Source organism: Betta splendens, chromosome 4 (genome assembly GCF_900634795.4).
Source record: "Betta splendens chromosome 4, fBetSpl5.4, whole genome shotgun sequence".
In the NCBI taxonomy this organism is placed as follows: domain Eukaryota; kingdom Metazoa; phylum Chordata; class Actinopteri; order Anabantiformes; family Osphronemidae; genus Betta; species Betta splendens.
Genome location: NC_040884.2, coordinates 8770076 through 8787675, shown reverse-complemented (window position 1 = coordinate 8787675; position 17600 = coordinate 8770076). Strand labels below are relative to the sequence as shown.

The window sequence follows — 17600 nt, the reverse complement described above, 5'->3', positions numbered from 1 at the left end:
ATAAACACTGGACAATGTTAATGAGTCCATCTCACAAATGAGGCTTTTCTTAATCTCTAGTGTTACCCTTACTCCTGACCCCACTGGAAACAAAAGGTAGCACTATTCTCAGTGATATTGATTTGCTCCACTGCTTCTTTCTCCATTTACTAATAATTACCAATGCAGACTCTCCAATTACTTGGCTCTAACAAACATTTACAGCAGTCTGAAATCCACACACTCATTATGCAGATGACAGAGGAAAAAAAACAAACCTGCTCAGAGCAACTCCAATTAAAATTCTTTAGCCGTGCCAACATAGAATCAAATGAATTATGACAACACAAACCTTCTTTAGATGCTAGAATTTCTAATCAGTTGCAAGAATTATCATGAATGTGTAAATGATCAAACTGAAGTGTTATAATACCGAATACTGTAAAGAATTCTTGTTTGATTTCAGAAGCTTTCTTGAAAATGCTAAATGGTCTACGTTTTTGTCTCACAATGCTGAAATATGTGAAAGAACTAACCTTGAATCTGAGTGAATAAGCTGATATGAGGTCTCCCATATTATTATTGTCAACGTGCGGTGGACACACTATATGCTTATATGCTTCTCTTAAAAGACTAATGTGAACCCAGATGAAGACTAATGTAGAATTCTATTAAAAGGAAAAATAATACCTTTAACAGGAGCTGAAATCCCTCTGGGTTGATTTAATTCACTGAACGAGATAACCTTGTAATTTATTATTCCCAAAGGTTTAAAATCATGTTTACCTTTGGTCCCTGCAGGCTCAACCCATGCTGATAGATGAAGATGTTGCACAGAGGATAATGACATTGACCACTCTGTCATAAGGGAATATCTCCCAGATGGTGATTCAGTCTCGATTATGTAACCTATTGGTAATGAGCCTAAAATGCTGGACATGGAGATGTCATTGCACGACCACTTCACCTGCCAGCTTGAACTAAAGTAACTGACTCCAGGGTTGCATGCCTGTCCCGTCTAGAACGGATATAGCCATGAAATTTCATGTTCCCCAGAAGCTTAGTAAAGGTTGGGGTGTTTTCCATGCTCAGCATACCAAGCAGTGTACCACCCCTGTGCCTATGCTCTTTGTATCAAAGTTTCCCCATCACTCTGGCTTCATTCTCTCATGTCAGCAAGTTGTGTCTTTAACCTGCTGACATTAAAAGAAGACAAAAACCCACTGGTATATAACTAGGCTCGGCTGAGATACTGAGAGAGTGCACAGCTTTGTCAGAGTAACACAACTTATTATCAGGGACTATATGAGATGTGAACAGATTGATTATAGCGATTATGTAAAAGACCGTTTCAAGCACTGCAGATATGGTCTCATGAAATAATCAGTTTCGAGTAACTTTAATATGAAAGTGTCCATAAGATTACTGCATCTCCAGTCACTGTCTGCCGGGTTTATTTTAGGGTTCACAGCTTTATCACAAGACAAAACACTTGTCTGAGATTTTTCCTGTATAAATATTGCAATTAAGTGGATTATCACAGCCGCAAAATGGTAAAAGCTCCATTTTCCGCTCCAAATCATTTTCTGTATCCCAAATAATTGCAGTCATTATAAAAATATTAGAAAGATACTTTAAAACCTAGCATAGCATCTATTTTTCTCAAGAAGATTTACCTTGAAAATGCATTTCCATTTAGGCTATAATTTACCGGGGCACTCAATCACTATAGTGCTAATTGAAATGTATTAGAAATAGAAACGCTTAATTTCTAGAAAATACAATGGATTGATTTGCACAACAAATTAATGGTTTACAGTGTCCACATTTGTTTTTTAATGTATGCTGAGGCCATATTCAAGGAATCAAACTAAAAGGCTCTAAGTCTGTTAAAGGAACAAAAAACAAACAGGTCACTTGACATTTCTTCATTAGTTTGGGTTTGCTGCAGCCAGATGGGTTAGCTGGACATTTAAACTGATCCTTCTGCAGAAGTCTGATGTTCTCCTAAGTTTTAAAAGGCATCAGACTCTCCTGGTAAATTATAACAAAAGGTGCACAAAAAACACTTAAGGTTGTTAGCCATGCAATAGCAGATGTGCACACAATCCTGTAGCACTGTTGCTGGAAACATTCATAGGGGGAAACAATAATAAAATATTATCTGAAAGAAGCTAGGCCTCTTCCAGCATGACCAGTAAAGACAGGTTTTGAGTGTTTGTTGGATAGAGATGGTTAGCTGTGAGCTGTTGTGAGGGCACTTCTAACAGAGCCGTGCTCTACTGTCAGGCTTCCTTGCAATATTGCAATATTCCTGTTTTCTACTGTTAAAAAGTAAAGGTCAGATTTTTGGATTAAATTAAAAATATTCTTGCAGTTAGTTATACATATATGTGCATGAATGGCACCATCTGTGAGCCTCTCCAAAGCAACAATAAACACCTTGGTGCCCAATTCTTTGTGTCATAATAGCGTCTACTCACCAGATCACAAATGGGGTCAAGTGATCTGCCTAACATCTGATCCTTGAGATGTGCAAATCATAACGAACATAAGGGCTGTGAAGAGGAGCAACATTGTGCTGACAGTAACACTGATCGCATTTAACATGTGGCGCTGAAAACAGGCAGGAGGATTTGGGTGTTTAATTAACAGTGACAGACTCAGGTGTGCCCCCAGATGTGTCATAAGAGGTACCCCAGCTTTTTCCCCAAATGGCTGCATGAAACTGCACATACTTGGCAGCTACTGGAACTGATGTGTTAAGACTGCACTATATCTGCTATATCTCAAGCCAGGCTGTTGGAAATGAAGTAGCCTTGCATATGGTTTTAACAGAACTGACTGTAGCCTAATTAAAAAAGTGCTGAAATGCAGAAAGCGCAGAGGCTGTTTCTCAGCCACAGCGATGGTCTGTGTGAAGAAGATAGTCAACAATTCCTCCTTTATATTGTGTCCTGTGGAGTCTGAACAGTCACTTTAATATTCCCCTATTCCTTCTTAACAGCATCTGCACAAGTGTGGGGACACCAAACCTTTTAAACGACACGTTGTCCCTGGCATAAGTGCTTATAGTAAATGTCAAGACCTTTCAGGCCCATAATAATGATGCAGTTGAAGAAAATGATACATGGCACATTTTTGTCCCAAATAAGGCTGAAAAACAAAACACCGGTACAATCAAGCCGAGCCAGGAAAGATTTTCATCAACAGCTCTGTTGACATGAGGCAATGATGTTAGATTTATACCGATACCAGCCGTTCAAACCAGTGACAGGTCAATTTTGCACCATTACAGCGACTAAGGTCTGAGGTACACACCTTATTTTGTAGCTGAGGGCCAACTGTCAAACTAAATAACAAAACTAAGCTAGGGTCACTGTGGTTTAGATATCTCACTTTTGCCTTGTTCTTTTTCCTCCTGATATATAATACATAACGTAGCTTTTGAAGCACAATCAGTGCATCTTTCTCTAATTTTCATCATGACATACATATTTTATTGTGGACATCACAGAGAAAGCTCAGAGTACTAATAGCAAAAGCTGTGTTGCAAATTGCTATAGTAGCATTCTGTGGTTACGATTTCAGTCCACTTGGGCTAAATTTGCAGACACTAGCTCTGTGCTGTTGATTACAGCTGCTTATCCATGTGGAAGAGGCTGCCACTGATACCGTGTGTTTCCTGACAGCAGAGGGAACTGTCTTTTCATCTGACTACACCCCCACCCACCCCAATTCATAACCAGATGAGTCATTTACTGGTAAGAGTCTGGATTTATTCAACTGAAACCCACTGACATGAAACTTGTGAAGAAGATGGGGAAGAAAGGGGATGTGCAGCTCCTCTAAACAGAGATCCCTATGGATGCTTATAGATTTGTAGTATGTAAAAAAATGCAGCATATGTGCATAACTTGAACGCACTCATGTGAGAAGCTTTGAAGCAGCGGCACAACTCATTAAAAACACAAGGGCCATTGTTAGAGGCAGAAAATGGCTGAGCTTTTAAGTAGTCAAACAAAATTAAAAGGGTGATGATACACATGTGGACCATTTCTCATCTTCAAGAAGCTCAAATCATTTAATTGATGTGGACCCACTGTTCAACATTATTGGGGCAACAGTAATGTAGCTCTACAAATCAAAGGGGTGGGGAGTGAGCATACAACAATGGACATACCTCTTGGGAGCTACTCCATAATCCAGAAGCAGTGACTAATTGCATGTATCCAGGTTTGTCAGTATCTTATAAGGCGAAAGTTGTTTTTGGGAGCAATCAGCTTTCGGTCCCAAAAAATTTCCCTCTAATAGTTGAGGGCCTTGACAAAACAGAAACTCCACAGACACATTTATTTCTGCACTTAGTTCCAAAAAGATATGCCGTATACTTTGATGCCCTTGTTTAATGGCTCTCAAGACCACTGGCAAAAAGAGAAGGGGAAAACAACCGATCCGTGGTTCCTTGTGATTTGAGAAAATGACTGCATCCAGACACAGAAGACCTTTATCATTGCTTTGGTGACGACAGTGTTTTGCACGTGCATGCATCTGGAGAGGCAAAAGAGCTGTTTGAGATGTTTACCAGGTCTATTAGGTCAGCAGACGCAAGCACAGCAGCAATAACTCCAAACTGTAGGCATTCACAAGAGAGAAAAAAGCCAATGAATGGTTACAGCGAGTGTTGAATAACCTTTTAATTAACTTCAAGAACCCGGCAACGAAAGCATTTTGAAAATGTTTTCCCTATCAGTTTCCTAGATTTCTAGATGGCATTTAGTGAGGCGATGACCTGCTTGTGGAAAGTGTTGCCTTATTCAAGGGGTGGGAGGTAACTTGTTTATTGAGCTGATTCACAGCACAGATCTCTGTCCAATACGCCATCAGGATTCAGGCGAAGCTTCTGCCACTGATCACAGCCAACCCAGACTGACACCAGGGAATCAGACGCCCTCTCTAAAGAGACAGTCAGAGTTGTAAGTCTCTTTGACAGGGCGGCCCTTGGGTACGGAGGCAACATGGTAAAAATAGTGAGTACCCCTCGGCTGTTGCCAAGAAAATTCTGTGATGAGCGCCAACACATTTTAACCCTCCTCAGAACGAGACACTTATCTCCATGCAGCCACTGACTATGACCTCATGTCACAGGCACAATTCAGCTCTTCAACAATCAAGTAGCTGACGACGACGCCGACTAAAAGCGAAGCCGAGAAGAACTTTAGACAGATAGCTGTTCTGTATTCATGTCCACGCCCAGCATCTCCCAGAGTCAACAGCCACAGAATTCATATTGAAATGGGGCAGCCTGCCCCCTCAGCTTCTCCTTAGAGCTATCGGAGCGGATATTTGATATCGGTAGAACAAGATGGTATCAGAAAGCTGCAAAACAAGAAAAAATAGCTTTTTTGTGTTTCGGGTTTAGCAAAGAGATTTGAATAGGGAAAAAGAATGAAATAGAAAAAAAGACCTTATCGCCTACTATTATCAACGTAACGCAATGAGGTTGCTTTCATGACGTTGCATATGATGATATAAGGCGTATGACGTCACTGTTCCTAACTCCGTTCAAAGCCACGCCCACGCCATTTAATCTAACCTTAATGGGCAGCTACCTGTGCAGCGGGCATCGCAGCCGGTGTGACGGAGAAGAGGGTGGGGGGGGGGGGAGGATGGAGAGGGGGGTTCGAGGGCGTCACTGCCGTTAACGCAAGATTCCTGATTCACAGCGGCCACACACGCAGCACAACAGCACAGGCTCGGTTTAAAACTGCGACATCACACTGCACGAGCAGCAAAGCGAACCAGCGCAATGAAGCGGCGCCGAAAGAGCTCGTTCTGGGGCCGTCGTCCCATTTGCGAGCAGCGACCGGAGCCCGCGCATCCCATAATAACAGCTGGCCCGTGTTTTAAAGTGTCTCGGCAAACTTTACCAGGCGAGCAGCGCTACTTGCCGTAGCGGCCGCTGCACTGACCCGTACGCCTGACGCCCCCCCCCCCCCTCCGCTCGCCCCTTCTCCCCAGTCAGACGCAGCGCAAGGACGGGATGGAGGGAAAAAACGACCCATTGTGTGCCGACCGGCAACCGCTCACTCCAAAAGTACTTCACGGCCGGGCGCGAAGCGACGACGCGGGGCCGAGCGATGTGGCGAGTGGCCGCTCAGCGCCGGGGGGGGAACTCCGGCGGAGAGTGAGCGCGCGGGCGAGCGGGAGAAAGTGAAGTTGCGCGAGCGCGAGTTGTGTGTTTTACCTCAGCAGAGCCGTGTCGCCTTGTCTGCTCACCACACTTTCCACCGACGAATAGTCCACAGTTTGTCCGGCGGGCAAACAGGACGGCAGGAAGCAGCACAGGCTGAGGATGATCGCAGTGAGCCACTGTCCAGACACGCAAGCATCCTGCACCGCAATCATTATGTCCATCACAGCTGCGCGTTGTTGTCGCTCTTTCCCAAGTCTTCTTGTGGCTAAAAAAAACCGAGGGGCTAGCTTAAAAAAGGAGGGGGGACGCTTGACGCGCGCGACGCTTTAGGTCCACACTTTCCCTCCTCGGAGCCCCGCGAAGAACTGGTCCGCGGCGCAGGTTCCCGGGTTTGCGTGTTTGGCTGGATGCGGAGCCCACTGCTGCGCGGGGAAGTGTACTCTCCAGTGGCTCGCACACCATCTAGTGAGGAAATGCGATGTAAAATGGGAGCAGACCTAGAAGCAGACAACCCCCAGGCTCTGATCCTGTTGCCATGCGGCCGTTTCCCGGGCAACCCGTTCCCAATGGCTCGTGCTGGAGCAGTAAAACCGGTAGGTATTGACACAATCCAGGAGCAATTAAAGATTTGCGCCGGAGAACCACCCACTATTTAATCCCCATAAGGAAATGAACAAGCTGAGCATTCGGTGGAGATGCCGCTCACTTAATGTGGCGCAGGTCAATCCCATAGGAAAACTCTGGAGTGGCTGTCACCCTCATTTAGACGTCAGAAGATGCCAGGGATCATGTTTATGTGCAAATATACAAAAGAATAAATCTGATGGATGTCATACATCAAGAAGAGGCACGTAGTGTAGGAGCATTGTGTTACTCACAGGCAAAGTTTGTTTTAGAGCAGTAACCGCCTGCATTATGCTGCTCTAATCCTTTTTGCCTTAGCCTAATACTTAACCGAGCGTGAAGCAGTAACCATGGAAATGACATATATTTCTATGAGGTGACCCTTTGGCATCACTGCAGACGACACATGACGCCACATAGGCAGAATTCCGCTGATTAGTTTTCACGGCGCGGCAGTTCATTTGCGTAAGTATCACGCAAATAATGCTTCGATTTGAGATTTAGGGCTAAGAGCGTGTGTAAACCAAGTTTATAGCCAGTGTTTACATAAAGCCACCAGCTGTTAATCTGTACTTCTGCTAATCCCATCCAACTCTTCTTTTTCAGGTTATTTAATTCTGGCTTCAGTTCCCAGTTTCACTGTATAGCCTCTATAAAAAGTACACCTTAAAAAATGCTGGGTTAAAAAATAACCCAACCGTAACAAAGCTGCTGGGTCACTTTTAGACTGAAATTTTTTGATTGAAAAATGACACATTTACAAGAGCAAGTTCAGTTGCCAATGAACAGAACCAGAACAAGAATGAATAAAACCCTTCAAAGACAGGCTTGCCTAAGCTGTAAATCTAATAAAAAATGTACAAATATAATAATAGTAACATTAATAACAGTAATAATAATAGTATTTATTTTAATTGCACAAATATTCAAAATCTAAATACAGTATATGAAAATAATAAAGTACAACTTAAATTAAAATAGCTTCCTAGCACCTCAGCGATTCCTTGTCCTTTAATACAGTACACTAGGTACTGGTGAAACTCTTTGTTTATTGTAGTTCACTTCAAAAACCAAAAGATCATTCAAAAACAGCCTCCAGGAATGATTCAGTCACAAATACAGGAAGCCTGGGAAGTTGTCGTTTCATCCTTGAGGCCCAGATTTTGTAGGACTGGTTGATTCCATCAGGTTGCTCCCCACCTGATGATTACACATACAGTATGAAGATTAGTGAGACATCTAACTGTCTAATATTCGCTACAGTGCACTTTCCACTGTATATGAGATGAAGCTGGATGATAAACCTTTGTTGCTCACCTTTAACTGTCTCTACCAGGTGTCCAGCAGCCACTCAGGTAATGCCCCTCAAAGTAGTTCATCTGCATCAACTCTTTTCCAATAGTAATATAGAACAGTGAAAGTTAAGCACATTACATAGCTTTTATCATACTTGTTATTTATCCTCCACTAGGTTTTTTGTTTATTTCCCATCTGACTTTCCTCCGTATATTGTATAAGGTTAGAAAAGGCTTTGTTTATATTTTTAAGTACAGATATTTGGATTTGTCTTGTTTCTTGCGTGTTAATTTAACCAGATGGTTGTTTTACTATTACCCTGCAGACTACTTAATTCACTGTTAGCCTCATTTTACGGGGGTAATTCTGTCCGGGAAGTCGATGCTCCGAACAGCGGAGATCACCGCTGCCTCGTTAGCTTTTAGCAGCGCGCACCGCGGCTCCGTTATTTACTAAATATACGCTCACTTATTCCTTATGGCCCTGCGTCAAATACGGCAGCGCAGAACAGTCGAAACAAACAGGAAGCACAAACTTTCAATACAGCAAAACATGACAAACCATTAGCTCAACCATATGGATTTTACGGTGCTCTTGAGTCATTGTTGATTTAACAATACACTACCGAAAACTAGAGACAAACTAGATCAGCCCCATTTTCTTATATCGATACAAAATATGTCGATGAGAAAAGACGTGGCTGCGATACTTGAAAGCTGTAACCAGTAGAGAATGGAATTAGGCTTCGTTATATTCTGCTATTTATACTCTGACATGAACGCCTTCACGTCACGTTCGTCCATCAACGTTTGACTAAGCATTGTAACATTTATTATGCCGATAAGCTGAAACAGATGAGCTGATGCGCTGGCTAGCTAATGTTAGCAAAGTGATTTTTTAGCTAACGCTTTCTAATGCAAATAGTATTAAAAAGACATTCAGAGCAGGACAGTAACTAAGTAGAAACTAAATAACTATTAAGGCCAAGTAACTGTAGAATATGTAATTACATCGTTTTTAAACAGTTAGACTAAATAATACCTAGTCAGTGTTAGCTAGCTGTTTCTAGCTAGTTAAATAATACTGTAGAAGTGTGTGATAAGAAAAAAAAGACCAGTAGCTGCATAAAATGTATTCATAAAATGTATTCAATGTAAGTATTCATTACGGTGTGAAGAATAGAAATTATGATTTTATGAATATTTTACTTACTACTGCTCTCTGTGTGCTGTCCCGTTAAGGCTCCTAACTGCAGGAGTCAGAAGATGTCTGTAGAAAGTTCTAGAAAGATGGAAGAGCGGGAAAATATTTGACCCATGCGCTGGGTCACATTAACCCAAATAGGAGTTCAGATTGTCTAAAGGCACTTGACCCAGCATGAACAACCCAACAATATGTTCACAGTTTATTGAATAACCCAGAATTGTGACCCAGCACAAATAACCTATAAATGTGGTTACAGATATAACCCAGCACTTTTTAGAGTGTATCCTATTTATTTCTTCTGAATCCCATATAACACTTTTTTTGTGAAATTCATAACCTTTTTTTTAATTTCAGCCAAAGAATCAGAATAGCTTCATGATATCGTATCCTATAATCTTATCCTACAGACCACAGAGTCAAGATAGCAGCGTGAGATGTTATCAGGATGCACCGTCTGGAGCAACTCCATTAAAATTAAATAGGGTGAGTGACTCTTGAAAGACTTGCTTCAATTTTTACACTGAAATAAGCCTCAGACTATTTCCTTGTCTTCATTTTAGAATCAGAAAAGGAGCCCTGATCCAGGGTAAATTCATTCAGGGTTCGCCGAGAGTCGCCCTTCCATCTTTTGTTATTATTTATCTGAGGAGATAAATTGTTTATCTCGGCAGCATGAGCGAACAACAGTTGGGACACATTTCTATTTGCAGGCCTGGCAGCGACACGGAGCCAGGAAACCAGTTTCCAGAGGTTACAAGGGACGTTTCACTGTGTTGGAAATGAGTCAACAACCAATGTACCATGACAAGCAGCATTAAAAGAGGGAGAGTGAAAAGTTCATCTTGTCACAAACACAGTTCAAATTTGCATAACTGAAGCTCCCTCTACTGTTAATAGCTGTGATAATACCTTCAGCACAAACAGTGGCTTTGTGACAGCGGTGTTTGGGGCTGCTACAGTCAGACATTTTCCATCCCTCTCATGTCAGTCACAACGGTAATTTTTTTTTTCCTCTCTGAGCACCTTCAAATTACCTCAGAAAATGTACCTTCCCATGCATGAAAGCATGAAAGTTATAATTACACCGACTCCATTTAGTGTTAGTGCAGCGAGCAGAAGGAGAAGAAGAGTGGCAGCGTCTAATATTCAACTCATAATAACCTCAGGAATTATGAGCAAGATGAAAGAGATCAGGCGCTGGATTATCACAATGTCTGGCCTGCGCCGAGCAACACACACCTGTGACATTTCATGAGCAGGGGTTGTTAAGTGAGAGAAATAAATGGAGGCAATTAGCTTTATTAGCAAGCAAATAAAGTGAAGCGTATTAAAATTCCCATAAATACAAACCATGCATCAGAAGAATGGACTTGTTTGTGCGTCTGTAGTGGTGGGGACTGTCTCCAGCATTAAAACTGCAGTAATTGTCCTCATTGTATGCTAACAATGTGGCAAAATCCAATAAATTGTATGCTGCCTTAGTTTGAGTCTGAGTGAATTATGTCCTCAGCCTCAGCAAAGAATCTTGTTTTATAGCACGCTGTCGCACTATGTCACTCAGGTATCTGTGGATTTACACACAACCTGGGTTTATGGGGCTAATTTAACATGAATAATGCGGCACGTTGGGAGCCATTGTTTGCTGAAGTAGCTAAATGCTTGGTCATTTTTCTGTAATAGTAATTTGCTTGGCTATTATGATAATGGATGACATCCCGTGGAGAAGTGTGCCAATCGATCACAACAAACATCGCAAAACGAATGCGGAGCGGTGCCATTAAACGCAAGCCTGCAGCCGGCGTGCGCAGGACATAACAAAGATCTATGAGAAAATATGGAAGGAGAATTGATCTCACATTTAAAGGATCCATAATCCCAACTTTAATCTACATTTAAATAATTATGTGATTAGAAAGCTTGATGTAAGTCAATCCTCCCACTTTACATTTTAAAGTGTCTTATTTATTTTTACATATAAATGTGTGATTATTTATTTTTAAGAAGACGATGTAATGCATTCATTTACTTCATGTAATCTTGGTACATTCAACAACCATATGAATTATGCATTCATATTTTGTGGACAACTTCTTTGCTTCTACACTTAACACAGAAATACAGTCTAGGATGATTTCTATCAACATTTCTTCTCAGCAGTGAAGCAGAGGCCTTTGGGTTTCTTATCAGCAGCCAGTGCCGGTCATGAGGTTGCAGGACAGCGAGTCTCTGTTTGCTCCGATGCCTTTAAAAATAATGACAACGCGTCTCCGCTGGGGTCAAATTCATTTAAAGAGGAAAATGACATTGTCTTGCACAAAACGGAAATTAATTATATTTCCCTGACATTTCAGGAAGGGGAATTGAGTGAGAAGATTCGCCCGCGTCACAAAGGGGCCGGTTTGGTTTAGAGCGCGGTGTCACGTGGTGTGTGATGGAGCTGAACGTCCTGAGAGCTGCCAGCGAAACAGGTAATAGAAAGGCTGTGTCCACCTTCAGTGTCAGATACATCAAACACGGCCGTGACATTGGGCTTTCAGGACAGACTAACCTCCCATTCAAGGAAATACAAAACAAGAACCCTTAATGCCCTTGCTCTTGCCCAGAGTTCTTCACGTAAGAAATTCCATTATGGTATAGTTCAACAGGCGCCGCGTGTCTGAGTAAAGAGTAATGTATTACATTTCTCCAACTGTACCTTACCTTGTCAAAGTCCAAATGCCCATTTATAACTGAGATATAGTGGACAAAACACATTTTGATATATGTAGCCCTCCAGCAGTGATTTATTTAGAGCTTTCCTTTCTTTGCTTTTCCTGCGCTGCCGGTGGGGGACGAAACCTACAGCGCTCATGAGTCACAAGTGACCCGTAGTCGCAGACAGCACCTACCGCATTTCAAGTACAAACAGCTCTTCTGAGACGCTGCATTCAGCGCAAAAGCACTCTCTGAGACTTCACAGCCAACTTCTCTTCCAGGATGCGCAGCGCAGACGGACGAGCTGCAATAAAACGGGAGTGAGCTGTCCATCATGTCACGGGCACAGTGACTTATAGTCACTGGCCATGTCTTTACAAGACATACAGTAGTGCACTTTCTGCTTAATTCTGGTCGCTTCAACGTGGAGCAGCTGTCGGGAGCAGGCGAGCGCCCGCTTGGCGGGATGGAGAGTGGTCCACGATGTAAACTGTGCTCGAGGCTACGTAATAATGAGACTCTGGGAAGCAACAGTGGATGAAGCCACAGATGCAACAGAAACCTCCAACACCAAACTGCTGGTTTACTGATCACAAGCAGTCACGTTTTTCATTTCCAAGAATTCAGCAGAAACATCATTTGTGTTACATAAGCAGCAATTCTTCAAATTGTGCAATAATGTGGTTAAAATAAAACACATGTACTGAATAAAAGATAGAGAATGGAATTTGCCCCCTCGTGTCAAACTTTAGCAAAGTGCATTTTCATTTATTTATTCGCAGAAGACTCCTGCGTGGAGCTGTCGATCAGGGTCAAGTGTGATGAATGTTTTATACGCAGCAAAACAAAGGACTGAATCTGACGTCATGGCTTCCTGTTGGCTCGGTCCGAGCCTTTGCTTAAAGCTGCAATAATGCATTTAAGGGGATCTTAGGAGGTGAATGGAGCACTCACCTAAACCTCAAGGAGCCGGCAGATAGAGCCAAATTGGAGTAGCATTGATTTGTTTTGTATTTTATCCAGCCAGTAAATGTCTGACGTGCGTGAAGTCCAAAATCTATTCTCGGTCTAGTTCTGCTCGAGGATCCAACTCCGGAGAAAGTTGTTTCTTCAGCTAAGTGCTCCCCATGTTTACCAGCCATCTGCCCTTCAGTGTGGAGAACTCACTGTACTGTGGGGTCATGACAGCTTTACTGTGTCTTTTCCTGAAAGCGGGTGTCGATTCAAGAGGAAAAAACCAAACGATGATGCAAAAAGGACACCGCGGACGTCCTGATGTCTGATGAGAAGCAGCTGATCTAGCTAAAAACAACATTTCCGCCCCTTGCTCTCGGAGAGACGCTCATTTTCCAGCTTTCTGCTTTCTGTAGGACTGTGTGTTGTAATGAAGGCCCTGTGTTTGCATGGTGTAAAGCGTCTGAGCGCCTCGCTGAGCGGAGGAAGGTGCAGCGCTGCTTTCTTGCTCCCTGGGCTTTTCCGTTTCATGTAGCGCTCAAACGGCAGCCACAGGCAAAGCAGCGGCTGCTGTTTGTTTTCTTTGATTGTTGAGCTCGCATGGCGAAGCCCTCCTCTCCAGCCTTTCAAAAAACTTTGTGTCACTCTGGGTAAACGTCGAGTGTCTCTGCCAACGCTAAACTGCCGCAGCCCGCGCGTCTTCATGGTATTAGTTCTATTGTTTCTGATGGGGACTCCTAAAGCGAAAGGGGCACTTTTTATTCAGAATCTCGCTGGACTTGCAGCAATAAGCACAACTTGAATAGAACTGAAAGAAGCCGACGGTGTTCCTGGAGTTCCGCTCTGCTGACTTCCTCACTCCTTCCTGATCCGCGCAGTGATTTATACTGTGTCCCTGTTACTCAGGGGCCACGCGCAGCTCTAGCAGGGACCTTTGTGTTGTCACAAATCCTTGGCTGCTGATACACGTTCGTTTCAAATCATAAATTACTTAAAGTGACTCTTCAGGGACTGCGGTGTCGAAAACCTGCTTTGATTTATTTCCCTGTGAAAAAACAAATCTTTTAGTGATTTGGTCTTGAATTGAAAGCGTTCTGATACAGTGGGGAGTTTTCCCTGGTCCCACAAAAGCCCTTCAGCGGTTGCCTTGGGTTTTCCCAGTCTGTATTTATTTACCTGAATGTGTTATCACTGTATTTCAGACGGTTGATGAATGGTGTCATCACTGTGCAATCAGCCTAAACCTCAAGTGTCAAATAAATTAGCTGCAACACGTCTGACATTTCTGTGAATTGTCCTAAAGGGTGAGGTTCACAGGTGATCTGCACCCGTGTTCATTTTTCATTAGCATCTGCTTTTTTAAATAAACATCTGGGGGAATAAAAGCAGCGCGACATCACAGTCGCCCTCATTGAGGCTGGCGGCTCCAGACGAGGCTGCTTTGACTGAAGCGCGTCGAGCCTGGAAGTGGTGCACGATTCACGTAGCATATTTAGCAGCAGTTGAATGTTTTATGGGGAAAGTTTGCATGAAAGGAGCTTTTCAGACTCCGGTGCTTCCTTTCATTTGACTGTTTGACTTATCGTGAACCGCAGATAGAAACGATTGTGAGCCTTCTGTCAAAGCCCGTCTCCTGTGGCCTCCTCCACCGAATGCCTAACACCAGCACTTTGTGCAGCTGTGCTGACCATGAACAGACTTTTATTCTGGCATAAATAAATGAAAAATACATAAAGATGATAAGTAATGATACAATTGCTTCCAATTCTTCACGTTACCTTAAAATAAACGACTGAACCGACACATGGCTGCTTTGTTATCTTTTTCCAAACCCTGCTCCGAGTTTGCATGTGTTAAATATCATGTTGTGCAATAAAACAGCTTAAATGTCACCGTGAAATTTAATTTGTCAGGAATAAATTCTAATGCCTTGATAGATGTGACCTTTTAAGGTATTTCAAACAACAACCAAAGTCATTAAAGACAATCACTTAATATTGAGATTTTTTAAGGAGGCATCTAACCTTAAGGTGGACTCCCCAAGCAGCTAAGGTCATAATAACTTTAGTCTCACTAAGATCTATGGCTATTTTTGCACCAGTTAGAATGTCAGTGGGAGACAGTTTTACTGAATTCATGATTATCCCCCTGAAAATAACACAGATAAGAAAAGCTACATTTAAATATGTGCAGTGAGTGAAAATTAGGGGAAAAAAATATATTTCCAAAGGGCAATAATTCTTATTCAGCAGCAGACAGAAAACGATAACTGCTGCATAATTGAGCTCAGTGTGAATCTGGTTAATGTCACATATATGATGCTGAAACTCTTATTAATGTTTTTTAAGGTTAGATTCGAGTGATAACCAACAATCCATAACGTGAGGCCGGAGATCAACCTAATTCTCGCCGATTGCCGCGCGGGAACGCTCGGCCTCGCTGGCTTCCGTCTGAGAGGAGACTTCACGGAACGCATTGGTCACAGCCCGAGAGCGTCGGGCGCCTGTTCTTCTTGGTGCAGAAGCGTGACCTTCACACCAGAAGACGGGAAGTTAATTTTACATCTCATTGAGAGTTGGCTTTTAGAGCCGCGCGGCTCCCCTGCAGACAGCTGTCATGGAAAACTGGGATCTTGGTGGCGGGGTTTAATCTGTCTGACCTTCTGGCACGGAGAAATAGATTACGTAGCACACCTCCAGAGCCGCTGCTCTAACTACCTGCGCTGCCTTTTGCATACCAAAGAGCACGTCTGACTAGACGCTCATTAGGGGCTTTGTGTACATCATTAGAGCCATTTTGTATTTTATCAATATGAGAAACAATGAGCTCCATCTGTGATCTCCAAAAACAAGTCCATTTGATTTCTGGATGAGCTTTTGTGCATGTAAACAATTGGTAATCATGTTAGAATAAGCAGGAGAACCTCCACGCAGTCGTCGCGAGTTGCTCTCTCCGACTGTCGCTCCCGTCCTGAATTAAAAACAGCAAATAAACGTGTCTTTCTAAAAGGTCTGTAATAACGTACAGTAACTCTCACCTTGTGCAGCCGCGTTGACGAATGACTCGCAGCTCCGGGCTCATTAACCGGTAAACAGACGGGCCCGAACGCAGCGTGAGGAAATCTCTGTAACGCTGCGGCATCGGCTTGTGTAAGTCACCAGCGCAGCCCCTGGAGAACGACGGCTGCGTTGTATTTCACCTCCAATTGCCTATATTGGAAGATTCAGCGGGAAATAATGAGAAGTGATACGCCGGAGCTTTGCCACAGATGAAAAGCCTGAGGGGATCGTGAACGCTCTAAAAAGTGCAGAGCAGTCTCCAGATTGGCGAGTCCTATATTCACGGCGAGCGTATAAAATCCAATTTATCTGACTGCTAGCAGCCCCCGTGTGTGCTTTATTGGGAAGCTGACCCCGACCTGACCAAAGACAAACAAAGCTACAGTGTACTGTGCACCCGCTGCATCTAAATACAAAGGGGAACAAAAACAAGCCATTACAGTTTTATTCCTCCCATACAGCAAAAGCTGGCTTCCAGCCCCCTGTGTTTGGCCTTTACTTGAGGGCGGATATCATTTCTCAGGCTATCTTACAGCAAAATTGAGCAAAAGATAGAACAGGGACGCAAATGAAATACCACAACTTGAATAAGTTTGGCTCAACTGGAGGGATTCGCGCCGCCCGCTTCGCTTTGCGGCGCTGCTTTGAGTGGGGGCCATGGCGCCGCTTCCTCCTTCATTTCCCCACGGCCGACGCCCCCGTCGACCCTCGGCGCGACGGCGGGGACAGAGGCGAGCGCGTCCGTGTGAAGTGAAACGCTCCCGTCTCCTGAGGGAGCGCCCGCTCCGTGTGGCAACGCGCATCTGTGGGACATACGGGTGGAAACGCGCGTCTGAGATGCCGGAGAACCCGCTCAAGTGCACTGAACTAATGGTTCCATCTGTCTCTTTGTGTGACTGCACATCAGATTAGATCTTTAATCCCCGATCGCCGATAGGAGAGGAGGCCTAATCCGTGAAGAATATGATGGAAGTGTGAACGTACGTGGCGGGCTGATAAAAGCAGTGTCAGCTCCACGAGGGGACGCGCTGAGATTTAACTTCGTTGTTGGCTGACTAACAGCGTCGCTCTTTCTCATCAGACAGAGTGGACGGCAGCTTCCACGCACCTCACAGAGACGCTGCATATTCAGGCCTTCGCGTCCGCCGTGAGCGAGTCAGAGACGCTCTAAAAAGCAGCAACTGTCGACTTACTGGAGCCCCATCAGTCAACTTCCCCTTTTCACTGGATCAGAACGCAAATATACGGCTCCACCTCTCCTGCTGTGCATTGATGGACCTAATAGCAGCCTTTATAATAACGGTGCTCACTGTTGCATCACCACTGATAAAGCATGAGAAATGTGAGGCTCTAGTTAAGAACGATTTTATTTTGAAAAGAAAAAAGTGAGATGGATTTTCCTTGGTAGCGTTGGCCTGTGCTGGTAGTTAAGTTAATGTGTGAATCAGCATTTGAGTCACTTACTACGTATATAGAATCTGTGTGATCACCAAGGTTCAATGTGTTTCTATTCCATGTTTCCCTGAGGGATTAAAGCAGCCACTAAATGACCAAAGTCCAAGTCATTCCCTAATTTGTAATTAATGGCCGAC

At 43.5% G+C, this 17600-nt stretch overlaps 1 protein-coding gene and 2 long non-coding RNA genes across 5 annotated transcripts in view; 1 reads left to right on the top strand and 2 right to left on the bottom strand.

Moving 5' to 3' along the window:
• The window catches only part of negr1 (neuronal growth regulator 1), a 109892-nt gene extending 103192 nt beyond the window's left edge, over positions 1-6700 (bottom strand). Inside the window, exon 1 of one of the 2 annotated variants that reach the window (XM_029145586.3) lies at positions 6227-6700. In XM_029145586.3, the coding sequence (XP_029001419.1) occupies positions 6227-6396 (170 nt within the window). In that variant the 5' untranslated portion in view covers positions 6397-6700. The remainder of the gene's footprint in view (positions 1-6226) is intronic. The other variant, XM_029145587.3, reaches the window with a different exon arrangement.
• Positions 6628-14795, top strand: LOC114852898 (uncharacterized). Of its 2 annotated transcripts, none has more exons than XR_008694378.1 (3): positions 6628-6768; positions 9709-9784; positions 11653-14795. It is a non-coding gene; the product is annotated as an uncharacterized LOC114852898 (long non-coding RNA). The 2 variants fall into 2 exon arrangements; XR_003785475.3 differs by lacking the exon at positions 11653-14795 and adding an exon at positions 9862-11628.
• LOC114852899 (uncharacterized) lies at positions 7542-9437 on the bottom strand. The gene is made up of 3 exons (XR_003785476.3): positions 9308-9437; positions 8117-8189; positions 7542-7999 (listed from the first exon to the last, which is right to left on the bottom strand). It is a non-coding gene; the product is annotated as an uncharacterized LOC114852899 (long non-coding RNA).
• Positions 14796-17600: the final 2805 nt, after the last annotated feature.